This window comes from Onychostruthus taczanowskii, unplaced genomic scaffold, assembly GCF_017590055.1.
Source record: "Onychostruthus taczanowskii isolate IOZ18803 unplaced genomic scaffold, ASM1759005v1 scaffold99, whole genome shotgun sequence".
Lineage (NCBI taxonomy): Eukaryota > Metazoa > Chordata > Aves > Passeriformes > Passeridae > Onychostruthus > Onychostruthus taczanowskii.
In genome coordinates this window covers 395023-412637 of record NW_024507990.1, presented here as the reverse complement: position 1 = coordinate 412637, position 17615 = coordinate 395023, and the positions used below count along the sequence as shown (strand labels likewise).

Sequence of the window (17615 nt, the reverse complement as noted above, 5' to 3'; positions counted from 1 at the left end):
GCCTTCACTTTACACATACGTGATTTTATAGCAGAAACAGCAGCCCAGTGAGCATTATTTCCTGGTGAAACACTAATATGGATTACATTTGAGACTGGGACTGCTCAGAGCTCAGCAAGTCCTCGAGAGTGACACCAGAACATTCTTCAGCTCACCACCAAGACGTTAAGAACACCCAGGAAGGTTCGTGTTCCTCTACATGACACACCTTATTAGCTAGAAAGTTTATACTGTGCTGTCATCAAGAGAAATTTTAATAACGTCCTTTCACAAGCAAACCAGAAATTCAAGTAAACTAAGATTCTCTTGTTTGTTTAGTATTTATCCCCACCCAATTAAATAAAGAAAAACCCCTATAAATAATAGTCTGAAGCCTACAAAACCACAAATACAGCACAAAACAAAAGCTGTGAAATCATCCTGAAACCACACTGAAATGTAGGTTTTTGGTTCTAGCATACACTGTAGAGTAAGGAATATTTAGTTTTGGGGTACTGCAATTCCAAATGTAGAATGGCACACAAATCCATCATCAGACCATGAGATTTTAGTTAACTTCAGGCTATTTTGCTAAAAAGGTTTCTCCCACATGCAAATTAAGCTGCATGTGATCCCTTCTAATAACAACTGAAATTTTACAGCTGAATAGTGACATGTAACTTTGAATGCAAAACCCTGTTTTGCATTCAAACAATGCAGCTCATGAACTGCAGCATCAGTATTTTTAAATGAAATAAAATAAAACATCAGGTTGTATTTGCTGGTTTATATTCCCCACTTTAAAAATGTATTGAAATACTAAACAACATATATTAATCACATAAATATTTATAAAATTTGGCATGTTTCAGAAAATAACTGAAAGCTAGCAATATGTTGAGTCTGAGAGTATTTGTTCTGTTTGTTCTATGCCTCCCTGCTCTCTGGTGAGAGCAGCATCACAGCAGCCCCATGCCAGGTATAGATCAAAGAAAAATGACTTTATAACCCCTGGAACCGCACATGGCACAACTCAGGTCCTGCTGCTGAATTCTATCAGAAAAACTACCATGGAGGCAAGAAAACTGGCTCAGAATCTCTGGTGTAAGCTTTGAAACTAAAGCAGAAAAGGAAAAAAATATTTGGCACGAAAATCACTTTTAAAAGAATACATTTGGAAATAGAAGTGTAACCTGAGCATGAAGCAGAAGCTGAAGGTGTATTTTGCCTCCCTGTGAGAATGACTGCCAGGGAAAAGTCACCATTAAAATCCCTCCCTTACAAACAGCTCATCCCTTTGCCTACAGTCCCAATTGCTGCTGTTTCCCACTTCCCCCAAGATGTTTCACTGCCCAAGGGCGAGGATGGGAACCCAGAGAAAGATCACCCTAGCTCCAGACCAAACAGCACAGGCCACAATAAATATCTAAAAATGGGATCTGCAGCTGCTATTAACTGCTGAGCTTTTATTCTTTTCCCATACAAGTAATTTGCTCAGTAATCTGAACAAGTGGCTCCCAAGCCCCAGCACAGTAATCTGCCCAGACCTATCTCTGGAGTCAGGGACTGGATTGTTAGGAAAAACAAAGGTACATTTCAAAGGTGTTATTCAAAAAGCATTAAGACTAATAACTATTCATATGGGATAGAAAAAAATAATTATGAGAATATTGTAGGAGAAGCACGTCATGTTTCGGGGCACGGTGTGAGTTCCAGCAATTCCACTCACATCCATTTGCCCCCTTCTGGGAATGGTGTGGAACAACCCAGCCCAAACATGCTGATGCTTTTTCCCTCAGAAATTTCTATTACACAAATTTGTACTCAAAGTATTTTACAACTCAATGGAAGAATTTAGCCCATCTTAACCCAAAGGATTTTCAAATCCTTAGATAACTCCGGTTCCAGTGATCCCAGAAAGAAAAAAGGATTTTATTATCTCAAAGCCACAAAGGCAGACACAACTAAGGTGACACAGGTGAACCCTGCAGTTCCAAGGCAGTTCCTGGACGGGGAAAGCTAAGCTCCACCAGCTCCATGTGCAGCAGTATCCACATTTACCTGGGATCCTGCTGCTCTCCTGGAATAACTAATGAGCTCACAGATTGCTAAGGCACCTCTGCTAAGACCTGGAAAAAATTACTGGTGATGGAAAACCAGTGGCCATCCCCTGGGAACAGCACTGGAGTCCTGAGGGCAAGCAGCAGGGCCAGTCCTGGCATCAGAGCAGAAGGGCAAGAACTCTCTGGTTAATGGGGAGGTGGTGAGGGACTGGAGCAACAGCTGGCACACTGATACACCCAGGGAATGGAATTGTGAAGGGAACACAGAAACGGGATGAGAGGGGCACCCAGATCAGGGTAAATTTACCCCATCTGGATGCAGAGTTTCTGCAACTGACATTTTGTTTTCTGTTTAGTGCTAACGCCGAGCCAAGAAATTCAAATAAAAGCACAAACAAGGAAGTTTGTAACAGTTAGAGAATGACAGGATTATGCTACAGTAATTAAATCCATGAAGTTCAGCTACAGCTAAACAACACTTACTTAATACTGAATTTGAAAAAGAACCTAGAATAAAGAAGTATATTCTACACCAAAGAAGATAAAAACCCCAAAGCTTCAGCCCCACAGAGATACAAAAATGACAACATTTTTAAAAAAGGCAACTTGGCAGAAACATATCAATAAATCTAAATTTTACTGTGTCAATCCTGGTGCTCCTAAGTAATCTGACCTGTGTTCAGGTAAATGAAAAAGGTGCTCCCAACAGGGGACTGGGGTCACTGATAGGACAGGATGTGATTGGGTGAGTTAAAAATTTTAAGTGTGGAAACAACATCACTGCAATCATGCTGCATTATAGAATCATAATAATAAAAAATAATTAAGGGAAAAAATAAAACATACCACAAGAGCCACTCTTCTACCTTAAAATTAGTGATTGTTTATAATTTGAATTTTTCTTTCAAAAAGTTAGACCAGCCCAGCAAGAGGAAGCATGGTGACCTGCATACCACACAGGGAAGTAGATGTCTGTAAATAATTCCAACAAACAAAAGGCAACACCTTTAAAATTATTTTTAAGACACTGCTTTAAAGTATCTTAAAAGACTGATTTTCAAGACTTTAAAGACTAATTTTCAAACGACTTTTATCCACTTTCTAAACCGGTTTTGTCCTGACAATTTCCTTAATAATTTTAATTCCAAAAAATCTTGCTGTTGCTAACTATAAAACCCATTTTTATATAAATATCAAATATCAATACCAAATATAAATATCAAATATAATATTAAATAGAAATATATAAATATAAAATACATTTAGTTTCAGGAATCTGCAGCTGTCTTATCTACACAGCAGTGGGTGAAACAAGGGGGTTCTCACGTTCAGTTTTTAATAGAAGTTTTAACATCTCTGGAACACTGGAATCAGTAGCTAAAACCCCCTTTGCTTATGCATTAACAGGAGTGGTTTTAGACAGAGCTACAGGTATCAAAATATTGTCCTTGTGTGAGCTGCAGGTATCAAAGCATTTCCAGCCTGTGTGAGAGAGGAAATCATTCCACTCGGCAGCTCAGCCGTGTCACCAGTGCCTGGCACCTGCACCCAGACATTTGTCATTTAGGAGCTCTAACAGCAAACACAACTAAAAGCCAGCCCCAACACTCAGCAGCGGGTGAGCAGCTGCCTTTCCCATTTCACTGCTGGATTTCCCAGGTCCTGAGCAAACACAGAGCCATGACAATCACTCCTGCCTGCAGTGACTCCTTTCCCTTTCCAGGACCTGTACGTTTGGCTGTCGATTATAGACAAGCTTTGGCAGGTTCCTGTGGCAAGCAGGCTTGGAGTTAGTTCAGTCCCGCCTTCAGAAAGGAGACTCACCAAGGACACAAATTGAAATAAATATGAAGAGGGGGGGAGGAAAAAAAGAAAAAAAAGAGCAAGAATATTAAAGCAACAAAGGCATTCAATAAAAAAGTCCGTCTCCAAAAAATGAGCAAAATTATTTTTTTGAGCTTTGCTACCCCCTGCGTACAGTCAGTCCTGCTGCCCACGAGTCACTTGCACCAAACTTAAAATCTCCTCAGTGTTAACTCAGCCACTTCTGACCCCACACTGCAAAAGGAGCAGCCACCAGAGCCGAGAGCAAAACTTGGTTGTTGGAGGGCACGGAGCGACGGGAGGGAGCTGCCTTCCCTTCCACAGGAGATGCTGAGGTAATGCTCAATGAGCGGTGGACGCAAACAAATGAATCGTAGCTGCAGGCTGGAGTAATATCAGGTGCATCTCTACCCCCCGAGGGCTCAACTCCTACACGCTCAGGTCCCTCCCCTGGAACAGCCTCCTGCAGTTTCACTCAGGGCTCGGGCAGAGAACAGGTACTGCTCTGGCAGCAGTGACAGCTCCAGCGCAGCGCCCGCCCGGCGCCTCTCGGACACCCCAGTGCCCGGTGAGTACACTGCTTTACAGCGTTTCTTTCAATAAAACCTGCTGATGTTTAAGGAGGAAAGCTGAGCTGCTCAGTTCCCAGCTGTCCCAGCAGCCAGGGTTACTCCAGCAGGTGCACTCACGCTCTCAGCTTTCAGCAGAAAGTTTCAACAGGAGTGGGGAATATTTCTGCCTGAGAGAAAATCTGACTCTTGCAAGTTTTTACAATAATTAACTCTTCTTGTTGGTGCAAAGGGTTTTCAGCACCTTTTATTTATTCTTTTTTATTTGGGGAGTTAATATATTGAAGTATGACAAAAAAAGCTGTATTGCTTAAAATTGCTGTGTTTGCTGTGCCAGCTCTGCTTCCTAGAGTCGTGTCAGGTTCATCTGAAAAGCTTTTATGAAAATAATGTGCTCCAGCTTTGATTTATTAATTTTTCCACCTTCTAGAAATTTAGCAGAAAATCAGATCCTTTTCTATTTTCTAGTCAATTAGAGTGTATGAAGACATTGATTTATTAACTTGGTATGTAGAGAGATTTTTATTTCCTATCCACGCTGCCTAAGCAAGTTGTTTAATCTGTGTTTCGGAGCTTCCTCTCGCACAGACAGACACACGGACAAGTTCCCGTGGGTCTGCACCTCACACACACACTGCCCTCCCAGCCCACCCTTCTCACCCCTGCTTCCTCCTAATTAACAATCAGTTGTGTTAAAATTTATCTTTCAGTTTCAAGGACCTGGAAGTTTAGAAGGGAGGGGTGGTTAATCGCTGGAAAAATCTCAGCTAGAATAAAACTCACAAATCTTGTTCTTGCAACACCCTGGGTAGGTGACAATGGCATGTCCTTGGGTTATGCAATAATGCCACATCACAATATTTTAATTATAGCATGTCCTTCAAAATGTTCCACCCCAGTGAGTCCTCCTGGTCAGAGAGATCCACATCACCAAGGAGCCTGCAATAATAATGGGGTGGGCATGAGCAGCTGTTACGTACTTTGCTGAAGCAGTGTCCTAAAAAGAAATGTAATTACTGTCCCTGCTTGTAATAAAAGACATTTTGAAATTTCCTCTTTGATCAACTGGGCATCTTAAACAATTTAAACTACTTAAAACCCTAAAAAAACCAACCTGGACAGATCTAGATGCACATATCCATGTGTGTGTATGAATACACATGTGCATATGTGTATACACTTATCCCCACGGACATTTTTTGTTTATATATTTACACACTATGTCCAACTACATTCCTGTTTTCTGAACCTGCCAACAGGTAAAGGCAAGGAGGGAGCAACAAGCTGCTTTTAAAAACAGAAGGAAGGGAACTTGGAGCAGTCAGTCTCAGGCTGGAAAGGGCGACAGGTTCGAAAGCCATGAGGAGGTTACTAGTGCCAAAAACAAACAACTAAGATAACCTCAAGTTTAATCAAGATGATCTGAATAACTTGTTTTCAATAAAAATATAAATAAATAACACTACTGCATTTCAAAACTAGAGAATTATAATATAATATAGAACCATCTGCATTTCTGCAAGCAGGTCTACAGGAAATATTCTCAATCTAAGAAAAAAAAATTATGTAAAAATTATCCTGCTGTTGAAGATTTTTTCCCCATTTTTAAAAGGTATCACAAGTGATGGCATTGAAGTTAAAGGAAAAAGCAACTACTTGTTTTGATATTTTCTTTCCAATACTAAATTCTAACTCTGGCAGCACAAAACATACACTGTACAGCTGTAAGTAGCATTATTTATCTAGGGACGGTTTTAATTGGTTACACCTATTTTAAACTATTAATGTCCTTTTTGACTGCATGATCAAATAGTTTTAATGTTTTTTAATACTAAAATATGTCTCTCTGCCAGACCCTCTTGTGAATTAGGGACCAGAGGAAGAATTATCCTACCTGTCTAACTTTAGAAATATTTTATTACTGGCATTTTTAAACTACGAGAAAAATAGGGATTAAATAGTAAAAGAGAGAAAGAAAACATTCACCTGGCTGGCACTGACCTAAGTTTAAGAAAGGTAAACACCCTTTAAAATGAGCTGCTCTCTGCACCTCCCAAGTCAGAGCAGCAGGTTCTGGAGCCATCAAAACAAATTAAATAGAAAGAAATAAAGAGCTGTTGGAATGCTCTCCTGCTGTACCCACGGCACAGGAGCTCCAAGGCTTGAAATTTCTAACATTAAAACTGCAACAACGCATTTTTCCTTGTTAAGAAATGATAGTTAATACTCTGTCCAACAGGAATAACTTGAATCAAAGTTAAATACCAAGTACAAAGTCAGAGGGGGGAGGACAGGACACACAGGAATTTTCATTATGAAGCAAAGGAAAGCTGGAAGAACAAGGAAATCTAATTACCATCCCTTGATTATAAATGCTGCACCTGAATGCAGATTCGGACCTTATCATAAATGCTTCACCTAAGAAAGCAATGGAGTTTTGACAACAATATCTTTTTTCAAGAATAATTAGTACAAGCACTTCCAAGAAGATATAAAGAATAACAGGTACAAACTGACTTGACCGAGTCCATGACAAACTTTCCATGCTGGTTACACATCATTAGTTAAAAATAAGTGCAACAAGCTCACTTAAGGCAGAAGAAAAAGTCCAGTTCCCTATCTCAAGCTCTTCTCCTATGTCTCAGTATTTAATTCACTTATTTTTAAATGTAAAAATATTATTTTTAATATTTCAAAGGATTTCTAGCTATTGCTATTTAAAATATTTTAAAATACAATATGTTATTTTAAAAAATTTACTGGACTACCATTTCAGCCATACTCCAGTGATGAGACTTTAACATGCTAATGCATTTTTCCTTGTTGCTCTTACAGTATCAATATCCAACTCAAACAACCCCATTAAAACCTGAAAAACAAAAAGCTACTTCTCTAGAAATTCTTTTTTTTCATTAATCTGAAGCACATTTAATCACTTGTTAATTTTAGGAAAAAGCTTTATTACTTTTTTCTACTTGCAGAGCAGCTTTGCATTTTTAAGGGTGCCTTCACAATAACTATTTTAACAAAATTAATACTTCTATGACATCAGAAAAAAACATTTAATACAATTTGCTAGAATTACTATACCTGATGAGCCAAGCAGCAATTCTGTAGCTTTCCCTTCAGTTTTCATCATGTGTTGCCTGTCATTTTCTGTTAAATAATCTCTGATTTAAGAAATGCAAAACATCTCTACCTGAACTAAAATCTCACAGCACATAATTACCAGCAATTCTTTTCATGAACTTAGTATTTTAATGCTACTAATTCAAACTTCTAAAAAAGCTTAAAAAGCTTTTTTTTTTTTAAAAAAAATGGAGCTATCTCGTCACTCTTCCAATTAGTATTCCTGTAGTTTCGGGTAACACAATAGATACAGTACGTGGTTTTGCAACAGTCATCATTTTGATAATGATGCTTGTAGTTCATGATGAAATCATCAGTTTTTAGATCTCTGCCATAACACATCCTATAAAATCATGAGAACTTGACTCCGAGAGTTTCTCACGCCTTCAGAATCAGTGAACATAATGGAACAAGCCGGCACAAGCCCTCCCGACTTATCTACCCAGCGAATCACTGGCTGGATAAAGTACCCACAACCTGCGTTTTTCCAGAGAAAGGCGGACAGATCCTTCCCCTGTAAATCAGTGACTGTCAGACACTTTTCCCCCCGGGTTAATGCTCTGGGGTGCCCGTGTTAACTGTGTGCAGTCTGTGAGGAGCGACAGCAGCACATTGGGAGATGTGTTTATCGGGCACAGGATTCCATTAGTCAGACGCTGCAGCGCTCATTTCTCTTAATTGAATTAGGAAGAGGAAGAAAATCGGTGTGGTTTTATCCTTCGAGAGATTGGGCACTTTTGAGGTATCCATTGAGATTGGGCCGTTGGGAAAACGCCACACCAGTGAAGAGAGGGCTTGGTCAGTCTCAGAAAGAGCCCAGTCAGCCGCCCAAGAGCGACCCATCCACCCCACCCTTGTGTCACCACAGCAGGAAATTCCCTCCTCGCTCTCCCGGACCGGCCCGACAGGCTCGCCCCACATGCAGCCCCTGCCGGGACCTGCCTCTTCCCATCCCACCCACTCCACTCCTCTCTCAACAGCTCCGCCTGGATTTCTACTTTCATCTTCTCAATGAATGTTCCTGCAGCTTTCAAAGAGAACTCCCCCGAGCCGGCAGCACAGGCAGGTGACAAGTGCTGCTGCTGGAAATTAGGCCACTTGTGTGACTGTGTTTGGGTGCGGGAGGATGCCAATGGTCAATGCCCATCTGACTCCAGCCTGACATCCAGCTTTTTTATTCTGTTTTAAAATACCCAAATAACACAACGTATTCACAGCGAGGGGGAATGCTCTTAGGACAAGGCACTACTTCGTGTGTAGTTCCAATGTTCCACTACAATTCATTTTAAACTTTGTGTTTCAGTTCCTGCACCACCAGTGGCAAAAGCCTTGTTTTCCGGCACCCTCTTCCCTGAGACACCACAGGAGCTGGCTGCTTCTCCTCACCTGGGAAGAAGGATTCTAGAAACCTGAAAAACCGGAAACATCACGAGGCTAAAACTGAGGGAAGCCAACCACAAGAAAGTTTTTATAAAGAACCATTAAATTGTTTAAAGCAGAAAAAAACATGAGTCTCCTCAAAGAACGTAAACCCAAGAAGCCTCATTACATCCCAAGACCACCGGGAAAGCCGTTCAAGTACAAGTGCTTCCAGTGCCCCTTCACTTGCAATGAGAAATCCCATCTCTTTAACCACATGAAGTATGGCCTCTGCAAAAACTCCATCACTTTGGTGTCAGAGCAGGATCGTGTCATCAAGTGTCCAAAGGGCAGTTCCCTGGAGCCCAAGCAGATCAACCAGCTGGAATCTACGGTCAAACCAACTTCTTCTAAATCCGTCACAAACGGACTGTCAAGCCTGGATTCAAAGCCTCAATACCCTTTTACAAAAGAAGACGCCAAGGAAAATGTTGAGTTACAAAACCAGGCCACAAACGCCGCGATTCCAGGACAGAAACCCGCCGTTCCGAAGGAATTAAGCCCTGCCAGCTCTGCAGCAGAAGGTGCCATCAGCGTGCAGCCCCTGATGGAGGGCATGGTCAGGCCCTCGGCCTTCGTCCCCGTCGGAGAGCACCGAGACAGCAAAGGCCCAGAAATCACTGAGGCATCTGAAATCCTCTCCCTCTCTAACAAAAGTTCTCCTTTTCACACCAAGTCTGCGTTTCACGCGCCAGCTCACCCGTGGAAGGCAGGTTCTTTCCTCCCAGAATTTCCACATAAAGTGGCTCCCACGAAAGGCTTTGGTTCCATTTCACCTTACATGCAACCAATGATTCCTGAGTACTCACCCCATTTCTATGAGCACCGGCTTGCTATCTACACACCTTACCTGCTCCCAGGTAGCTCAGAGTGTGAAAGCTCTGCTCTCTCTGTCTATGGAACACAAGATCAAAGACACTTTCTTCCCCACCCTGGGCCACTTCCAAAACCCCTAAATCCATCAGCATATGAACACTATCGATTGTTCCAGCAGTACCACTCCACTCCACCGATACCATATGGATTTTGCAGGCCAACAGATCCTCCATTTTACAGATTTTCACACGTAGCTGGTATTAACAGGGAGCAAAACTCTCATCTGATGGAAGAAACCACCTTGCTGTACCCAGCTTCTTTAAGTCCGTCCCAACAATACCCTCTAAGCTCACATAAAAAACAAGCAGATTATGAAAAAGAAATGACGTTATTGCATGCCAAAGGTAACGCTAAGGATGACCAAAATGAAAGAGAGAATGCCAAAATGAGCCCTCTCGCAGGAAGCGCAGCAACAGGCTCCCCTGGCAGACCCAGCCCCACCAACTTCACCCAGACAAGCCACACGTGTGAGGGTTTGTTTGACCTCTCCAACAAGTCATCGTCCACATCCCTGGGCAAGTATGACCAATCAGAAGAAAACTTCACAGCCTTCAGACCTGTGAGAAAAAGCACGGACCAAGCGCCTTCCCTCCAAGGCGTGCAGGCACAGCAGGACAGAGGGGATTCACCTAACAGGTAAAATAACACTTTGCAAATTCTTGTCAGGTTTACCAGGGACACGCAAAGAGAGACGGACACATTTCATGCAGTGCATGTTAGATACATTTAGATTTACAGCAGTTAATATGCTCTGTACTGACTGTGCAAAGCACACAGGCGCTACAGTGAGCAGACCGTTCATTCTCCTTAAATGTACCAGGAATTTCCACTGTGTTTGCGTACTTCCAATGTCTTTGAGTACTTCAGGGAATTGCTTCCATTACAGTGATGGGTATGGTGAAAGGGATTTGGGGATTTAAAGGAGAAACAACAGAATTGTCAAACTTCTAGCCTAGAAGTCCAGATTTTTTCCTCTTCCTGCCCACTTCCTCAGCCCCAGTTTAAAAGAACAATTGATAGTAAATTCTCTTTTCTCCTTGTTTCTTCCAGCATCAATGTCACTGATGAAGACTCACACACACAGACTGATGGTCAGAACAACACAGGCTCGCTGTCCAGCACGGAGGAAGACACAGGGATAGGTCCCCTCAATCTTTCAAAGAAGCCCGACACAAGCACAGGACCTACTCATGAGCACATGTACAAAACCCCATCCAAAACAGACAGGCAGAGCTTCCTGGAAATGCAGGACATGCCCCTGAACCTCTCAGTGAAGGATTCCTGCAACACAGCCAGCCTGAAAACATCCTTCCACAGCCCATCCCACGACAACGCCGCCGCCGCCGCTCCTCCCAGCGCCGAGAAGGAGAGCTCCGGAGCGGAGCCGTGCGTCCCCAAGACCCCCAGCGGCAGTGCCTGTGACAAAGCCTTCGCAGCCCAGCGTGGTGAGGCTGCAGACTTGGGGCTCATGGAGGGCTGTGACGAGCAGAAGCAGACAGCAGCCGTGGCTCTGTGCCAGCTGGCTGCCTACAGCCCCGGCACGGCCCGGCTGGACGGCGACGGGCACGGCGCGCCCCCGGAGCCCGCGGCCGATGCTCAGGATACCCAGTGCAACCCAAAGGGGAAAGGACAAAAAAGGACAAGCCAAAAAGAATCCACGAAATCCCAGCAAGGTGCTAAGAGGGTCAGGCCCAATGACTGCAGCAGAGTGTTCACTTTAAGGAAGAGAACAAGAGTGTCCTAATTCTCCTCCTTTCAGTGAGTTTCTGGGTATCGGCATCATCGTGAAATTTCTACAAACCCTCATTCATTGGGCTCGGCCCATGACAAGATACATTCAATCTCTCCATTGTAAATAATGTTCATAATTTTATATTAATATTTTTAAGTAATTGAACTTTGCCTTGTACAAGCTCAGGTTTTGATGAGTGAATTTTTGCATTCGTTACTAAAGCCAAAGTAAATTAGATGAATCTTCAAGGGGTTTTTGCAATTGTATGTTGTAAAATAACTTTTACAACTTCTTTTCTTAAAAGACATTTAAGCTCTAGAAACAATATTGCTCAATAACATACTGTCATAGTCTTTCTCCAGCCATAACTTCATCTAATAGGGGGGGTTTTGGGTCTTTTTTTTTTTTCCTTTGAAAACCTTTTTATGTCACTGTGCAGTAGTTTAAACAAGCTTAAGATTAAAACTGGCTTTTTAGAATATACTGTAAAAACTGCTCTGTGTATGGATGCACTTTGCCATTCTGCCCTAAGACAGAACAACAGACCAAATTTAGTTCCTCAGAGGCAGAGGCCTTTAAACAAACAGCCCCAAACCCTGTGTAAGCGACCTCTTCTTGCACTGACTGGGACCAAGATTCAAGTCAAACCAAAGAAAGCCTGCACAGGTTTATTAAATGCAGTTTATGTTCACCTTTAAGTAAATGGCCATGTAAACAACACTGAAAATATGAAGAACTAAGGAATCCAGGTGCCTGCTTTGCTGAGGTTAGACAGACACTGGGCAGCCTTCAAACTCCAGGCCTAAAAAGTTATTTATATAATTTATTTCACCTGAGGCCAACTCTCCTGGTGAAGGTCTTGTTTCAGTACATGTGTTATCACTCACTATCAGTTTCTGTCTCCTTCTACATACAGCCATAAAACTATTTCCTACTTCTATATCTGTGTATATAAACTGGCAATTTTTCAAATAAATCTTGTGATCTGTACTTACAATATATGGAAAGTCATTAATGAACACAAATACATTTACTACACTATCTGTATGGAAGAACAGCTAGCAAGAAGTTCCTAGTTAAATTTTCAATTGGCAAGCAGAATTTTGGGACCAAATCAATTCCAAAGAAAAGGAGCTTTCTTCAGTGATGGAAATTCACTATGCAGGTTAATTTATCCTTAATTTAATTCCAAATAATGAAGCTCAGAATTCCCTCTGCCTTAAAGCTGCTGTCCAGCTTGTCCAAACTGCTGCAAAAGTTCAACTAAAATAAGGCTGATTGAGGCCTGTGTAAATTTGCACAGTGTTAGGAGAGCAAACCCAGAGCAAGCATTATTCCCATAAAACCACAGGTATACATTTCTCATTGAGCATTACTCAGGTGAGGAGCATCCTCACCTGCCTGAACACCACTAATAGGTGTAAACCTACTTAAGGAAGTGGAGCTGCATCCAGCATAATGCAGAATTCCCAGAATTTTTTTAACTCATGTTTTGTGCTGTGCTGCTTTGAGCCAACAACTCAGAGCATTGTAACAAGTTTGGTAATTAAATAGTAAATTACAGAACTTCAGTTTCTGAGGTAAGGAACAAAAAGAGATACACTGATCTTTAATTTAATCCTTCATAGAGAAAAGCTTCTCTCACATTACCAAAAGGCAAAAATCTCAATGTGAGGTTGAAAAAAGGCAGTGGAGTAACAGAAGAAGCCAAATTAACTGAAATGCCAACAGCAGGGCACAGTGTGAGGTACTGAGCTGTACATCAGCACGTGATCAAACAAGGAGAAGAGCTGCTTCCAGTCCAAGAGTAAAGCTTCAATCCTAGGGTCAGATGCTGCTCAATCCCTAATTTCTGAACATGAAATTACAGAGCCATGTGTCACCACTGCCACTCTTCACACTACACCTGAAGCTATGTGCCTCACTCATCTGAGAGCAGAAAGCTTCAGTTACCATTATCCACAATTTGAAGAAAATATCTCATGTATCTCTTTACCTTGCAATTTGAATTTCTTTAAAGTGAACGAAGAAAAACTTTTTGGTGTTTCTTCCATAGAATTCAAGGATTTATTCTCCCCCATCTCCATACAAATATTATTTATAAAAGCCAGCTCCAGTGGTGATCTGATCTGCCTTCTTCAAATTAAATAAAAATCTGTCATGAGGCTATCCTGATTCCCTGACAGAGGTGTACAGTTCTGGTTTTGTCAGAACTGAAGCACAGATTTACCTTTGGAGGATTTCCCTTTCATGATTCCCCAGCTGTAAACTGGAAGGTTTTTAACTGTTTCACCTTTATCATGCAAGGGCAAAAGTAATGAAAAAAGGGAAACCAGCTGAAGGCTCACTGCACAAACTTTCTCACATGCAGCACATGCTAGAATGAACATGAACTCTTCCAGGGAGACAGAGTAATAAACTGCATTAAATGCCACATTTTACAACACATCTTCAGACTAGAATTTAGCACCCTGACTTACTAATACGAAACATCTGCTTTGAAATATTTTTTAAATTTAGTGTTCAATTTCCCTGTTCAACACAGAAGCAGCAGATGGGATCCAAAGAACCATCTAGAACAAGCCACTGCCATAAAAGCACCCAAGGGTGGATGTCAACTGCTACACTGTGCATTTGTCATTCCCACTGTGTATGGCATTGACCAAAATTACATTAATATCTCTGTAATTCAGTGTGTGTTGATAACTACAGAACACACAAAGAAACAATTCCTCTGCCCTGTTCTTTTTCTTTCCATTCTGCTATTTCAAAAACCCATTTAAAACATAAACAATTCATGTATAAATTACATGAAACTGGCCTTTGAAATTTAACCATAAACAAACAGCAGAAGCTACTGGCTTTAAAGTGCAAGTTAGTCATCAATTATTTAATATATTCTGCTTAAATAATGACACTGACACAATATGGAGACATGCAGAATTGTTTTATACAAGTGTACAAAGAAACATGGGAGGGAAGAAGAAAGAAGAAAAGCCCAAGAAATTAATTCCATTTTGGAAAGAAATATTTATTAAGTATAAAAAAAGGCACACCCAAGCCAATGCTTTAGACAGAAGTACTTAAATATCCCCATGGGCAAATGTTTTACTGTAGAACTCAGTAGTTCAGTCATCACCCAGCACACACACATCAGCAAATCCCAGTCTAGTGCCACACATTTGGTGCCTAATAATATAAATTATTTCATGAACTTGCACTCAGCAAGGCCAACTCACCATCTGGGATTCGGGAAGGGAGCAGCAATCCTCTCCTGCCCAGCTCAGCCAGGGCCAGGCACCCCCCATGCCAGGCATTGTCTGTTTCCTGGAAACTGATGTCAGAACAAGGAGTTTTGTTAAAACTGACCCACCCTCTCAGGATTTCATTTCTTATGGTGAATTCCTTACATTTTAAAAGATACCTAATCCAAACCAGCATGTTCTAATTGTGTTATTGATGGCAATGGACTTGTAAAATAGAAGAATGACAACTTGAACATGCTTTCTTTCCCATTTATACAACATAAACAGTGCTATAAATATGATTAAATACTCAAAAAACTCATTTATGACTATAAATGTAACTCAATACAGAAGATTCAATACCTGAAACTCACAGAGAAAAGGAAAACAACTTCCTAGTACATGAGCAAAAGATCTGCAGAACATACCCAAAATAACTAATGAGTTTAGTGCCAAATGCAGCCCTTAACTTGCAAAGGAGGTTCAAATGGCAATTCTCAGCAAACCCATTACAAGAGCTGATGAAGTAAGCAAATAGTGGTTTTTATCCACCTTTAGAAAACATAAACCAGAGAAACTTGCAGTGAACACAGCAAAAAGCTGTAAAAATTATTTACCAAAGTTATTTATTTATTTATTTATTTACCAAACGGTAAATAATTTTTAGTGGGCTGGCAGATAATGGAGTGAAAAGAGGAAAGGAACATGCTGCAGGATTAAATCTGAACAGAGTTCATTCTGCATTACACCAGGAGTAGGAACCTGAGAAGAAAATGCTGGACAGCCAGGCTAGCTCGTATCCAAGCTTCATCTCTCCCAACACCATCTCTGAACTGCACCTCTGAGAGCAGGTGCTCAGCCCAAGAAAAGCAGGACCCCCATTCCCTTCTTGCCCCCCTGGCTTTGGCAATCAGCAGCACAGAGACAGCTCAACCAGAGCTGGAGCCAGATTCATTATTTAATAACCTCTGAAGGGACTCTTCCATTAATTTGGGTAATCCCTTTTTGAACTCCCTTTACACTTTTGGCTCCCATAACATCCCGTGGCAATGACTTCCACTGGTTAATTATAATTGTGTGGAAATGCCCTTCCTGCTGCTTCCCTGCTCTGGCACCAGGGAGAGTGAATTGTAAACAGCCACTTGCTCTCCCTCCTCCTGGCCTATTCACAGTGGAGATCCAGCAAATCACACCCCTCCACTTCTCCTTCCCTCCTGTAAAAAGCCCCATCAGTTAAACCACTTCTCAGTGATTTAGTTTTATCTCTTCCTTTCCTCATAATTTCCAACATTTGTCTTGTTTTCCCTGCCACTGCTGAGCCCTCCCCTGACACACTGTGACAGACCAGTGGCTTCCAGGGCTTTGACAGTGAGCAGCATTTGCCCCAAGTACATCAGTTTGCATGCATTAGACATTATATTTTACATGACATTTACTGTCACAGTACTTCACCTGGGCTTCTGTAACACTTTCCTTCCTGTCACTTCTAGCTCTCACTACATTAAATCAGCTTGAAATATCAGCTGGTTTCCTCAGCCCCTCATTCCCCTTTTTTCCCAGGATTCTTTATGTGTATGCTGAACAACACAAGGCATATACCCCAGTGGAACTGTGCTGACAATCTCACTACACTGTGACAAATCATCATTCATTTCTTCCCTGACTCTTGTCTTTTGATATGTCTACATAGAACAAATCCTTTCTTCTTATCCTGAGAGGTACAACAGAGTGCCTCTGATGAGCAACTGATTTATTCCTGTTTTGGTCACTAGACATTCAGTGCAAAGACTCCAACAGAGGCTCTCTCTGTCCTTGCCTATGTTTGTTCCCAGGTGTTTCTGAAGAAAGCAGGTCACTCAATTACTAGCTGAATTACTCATCCCTATGACTTGAAAAACAAGGAAAGAAAACACAGTGAGTACAGGTCTTTGAAGCTCCAGGGATAATTGAGATCAGCAGCACCTCTTAAATTAATCACAGTAACACAGTGAGGGATCATCTAAGTGGATACTTTCCTTGCAAGTCTTTCAGACTTTATACCTTCTTTTTTTTTCTAAAGTGTTATCCTTTGAGCTGGCATCCTTTATTTCTACTCACAACCAAAGTGAAAATACTTTTAAAACTGAGGACATCTGAGTGACAAACTGCTCATGACAAGCATTTCTTGCCAATAAAGAAACTCTTTTTGTTATTGGCTTGCCCTAAACCACTCGTTTAGATTTCAGGTACTCAATGCAGCTGTGATGAGCAATTTGGTGTTAAACAAAAGCACATGATACTTGTTTAATTTTTTGTTTAATGACTTTACATGCTCTACAGGAATGAAAGCCATGCCATCCAACACTAAAGTGCACCAAAAGGACATCCCACAGCTCTGGGTGCCCCAACCAGAGTTTCCACTGGCCCCAAATCCTCTCTGACACAGCCAAGAGCAGATCCCTTAGCCAGAGCCTAAGAGCCAGCACATCCACTCTCCAAAACACTTCCAAACTCTGCCAGATCATGGAAAAGCTTGCAGACAAACAGGAAAATTTTTGTTCAGGTAAATATTCTCAGTATCCACAAGGTCCTATGGCAAGAAGTTTTTACAGTTTAACTGCAAAAACTGAACAACACCATTCTGTCTTTATTCTAAACCTGCCACCTGATGCTTGAGTTTGCTTCCAGTAACACAAAACCTGGAGGGCAACCACATCCACACCATTTCCAAGTGCATAAATCTCTATTATACCCTATTTATTCCTCACTCTCCCTACATGTTCAGCCTCCCCTCACACAG

At 41.5% G+C, this 17615-nt stretch overlaps 2 protein-coding genes across 4 annotated transcripts in view; one reads left to right on the top strand and one right to left on the bottom strand.

The window, feature by feature from the left end:
* Positions 1 to 17615, bottom strand: part of TBCD (tubulin folding cofactor D) — a 117541-nt gene that overhangs the window by 77945 nt on the left and 21981 nt on the right. For all 3 annotated transcript variants that reach the window (XM_041427305.1, XM_041427306.1, XM_041427304.1), the window contains exon 14: positions 14831 to 14925. In XM_041427305.1, coding sequence (XP_041283239.1) covers positions 14831 to 14925 — 95 coding nt within the window. The remainder of the gene's footprint in view (positions 1 to 14830; positions 14926 to 17615) is intronic.
* Positions 9072 to 11603, top strand: ZNF750 (zinc finger protein 750). Its single transcript, XM_041427307.1, has 2 exons — positions 9072 to 10495; positions 10910 to 11603. Exons 1-2 carry the CDS (start codon positions 9072 to 9074, stop codon positions 11601 to 11603), a joined length of 2118 nt encoding a protein of 705 aa, XP_041283241.1.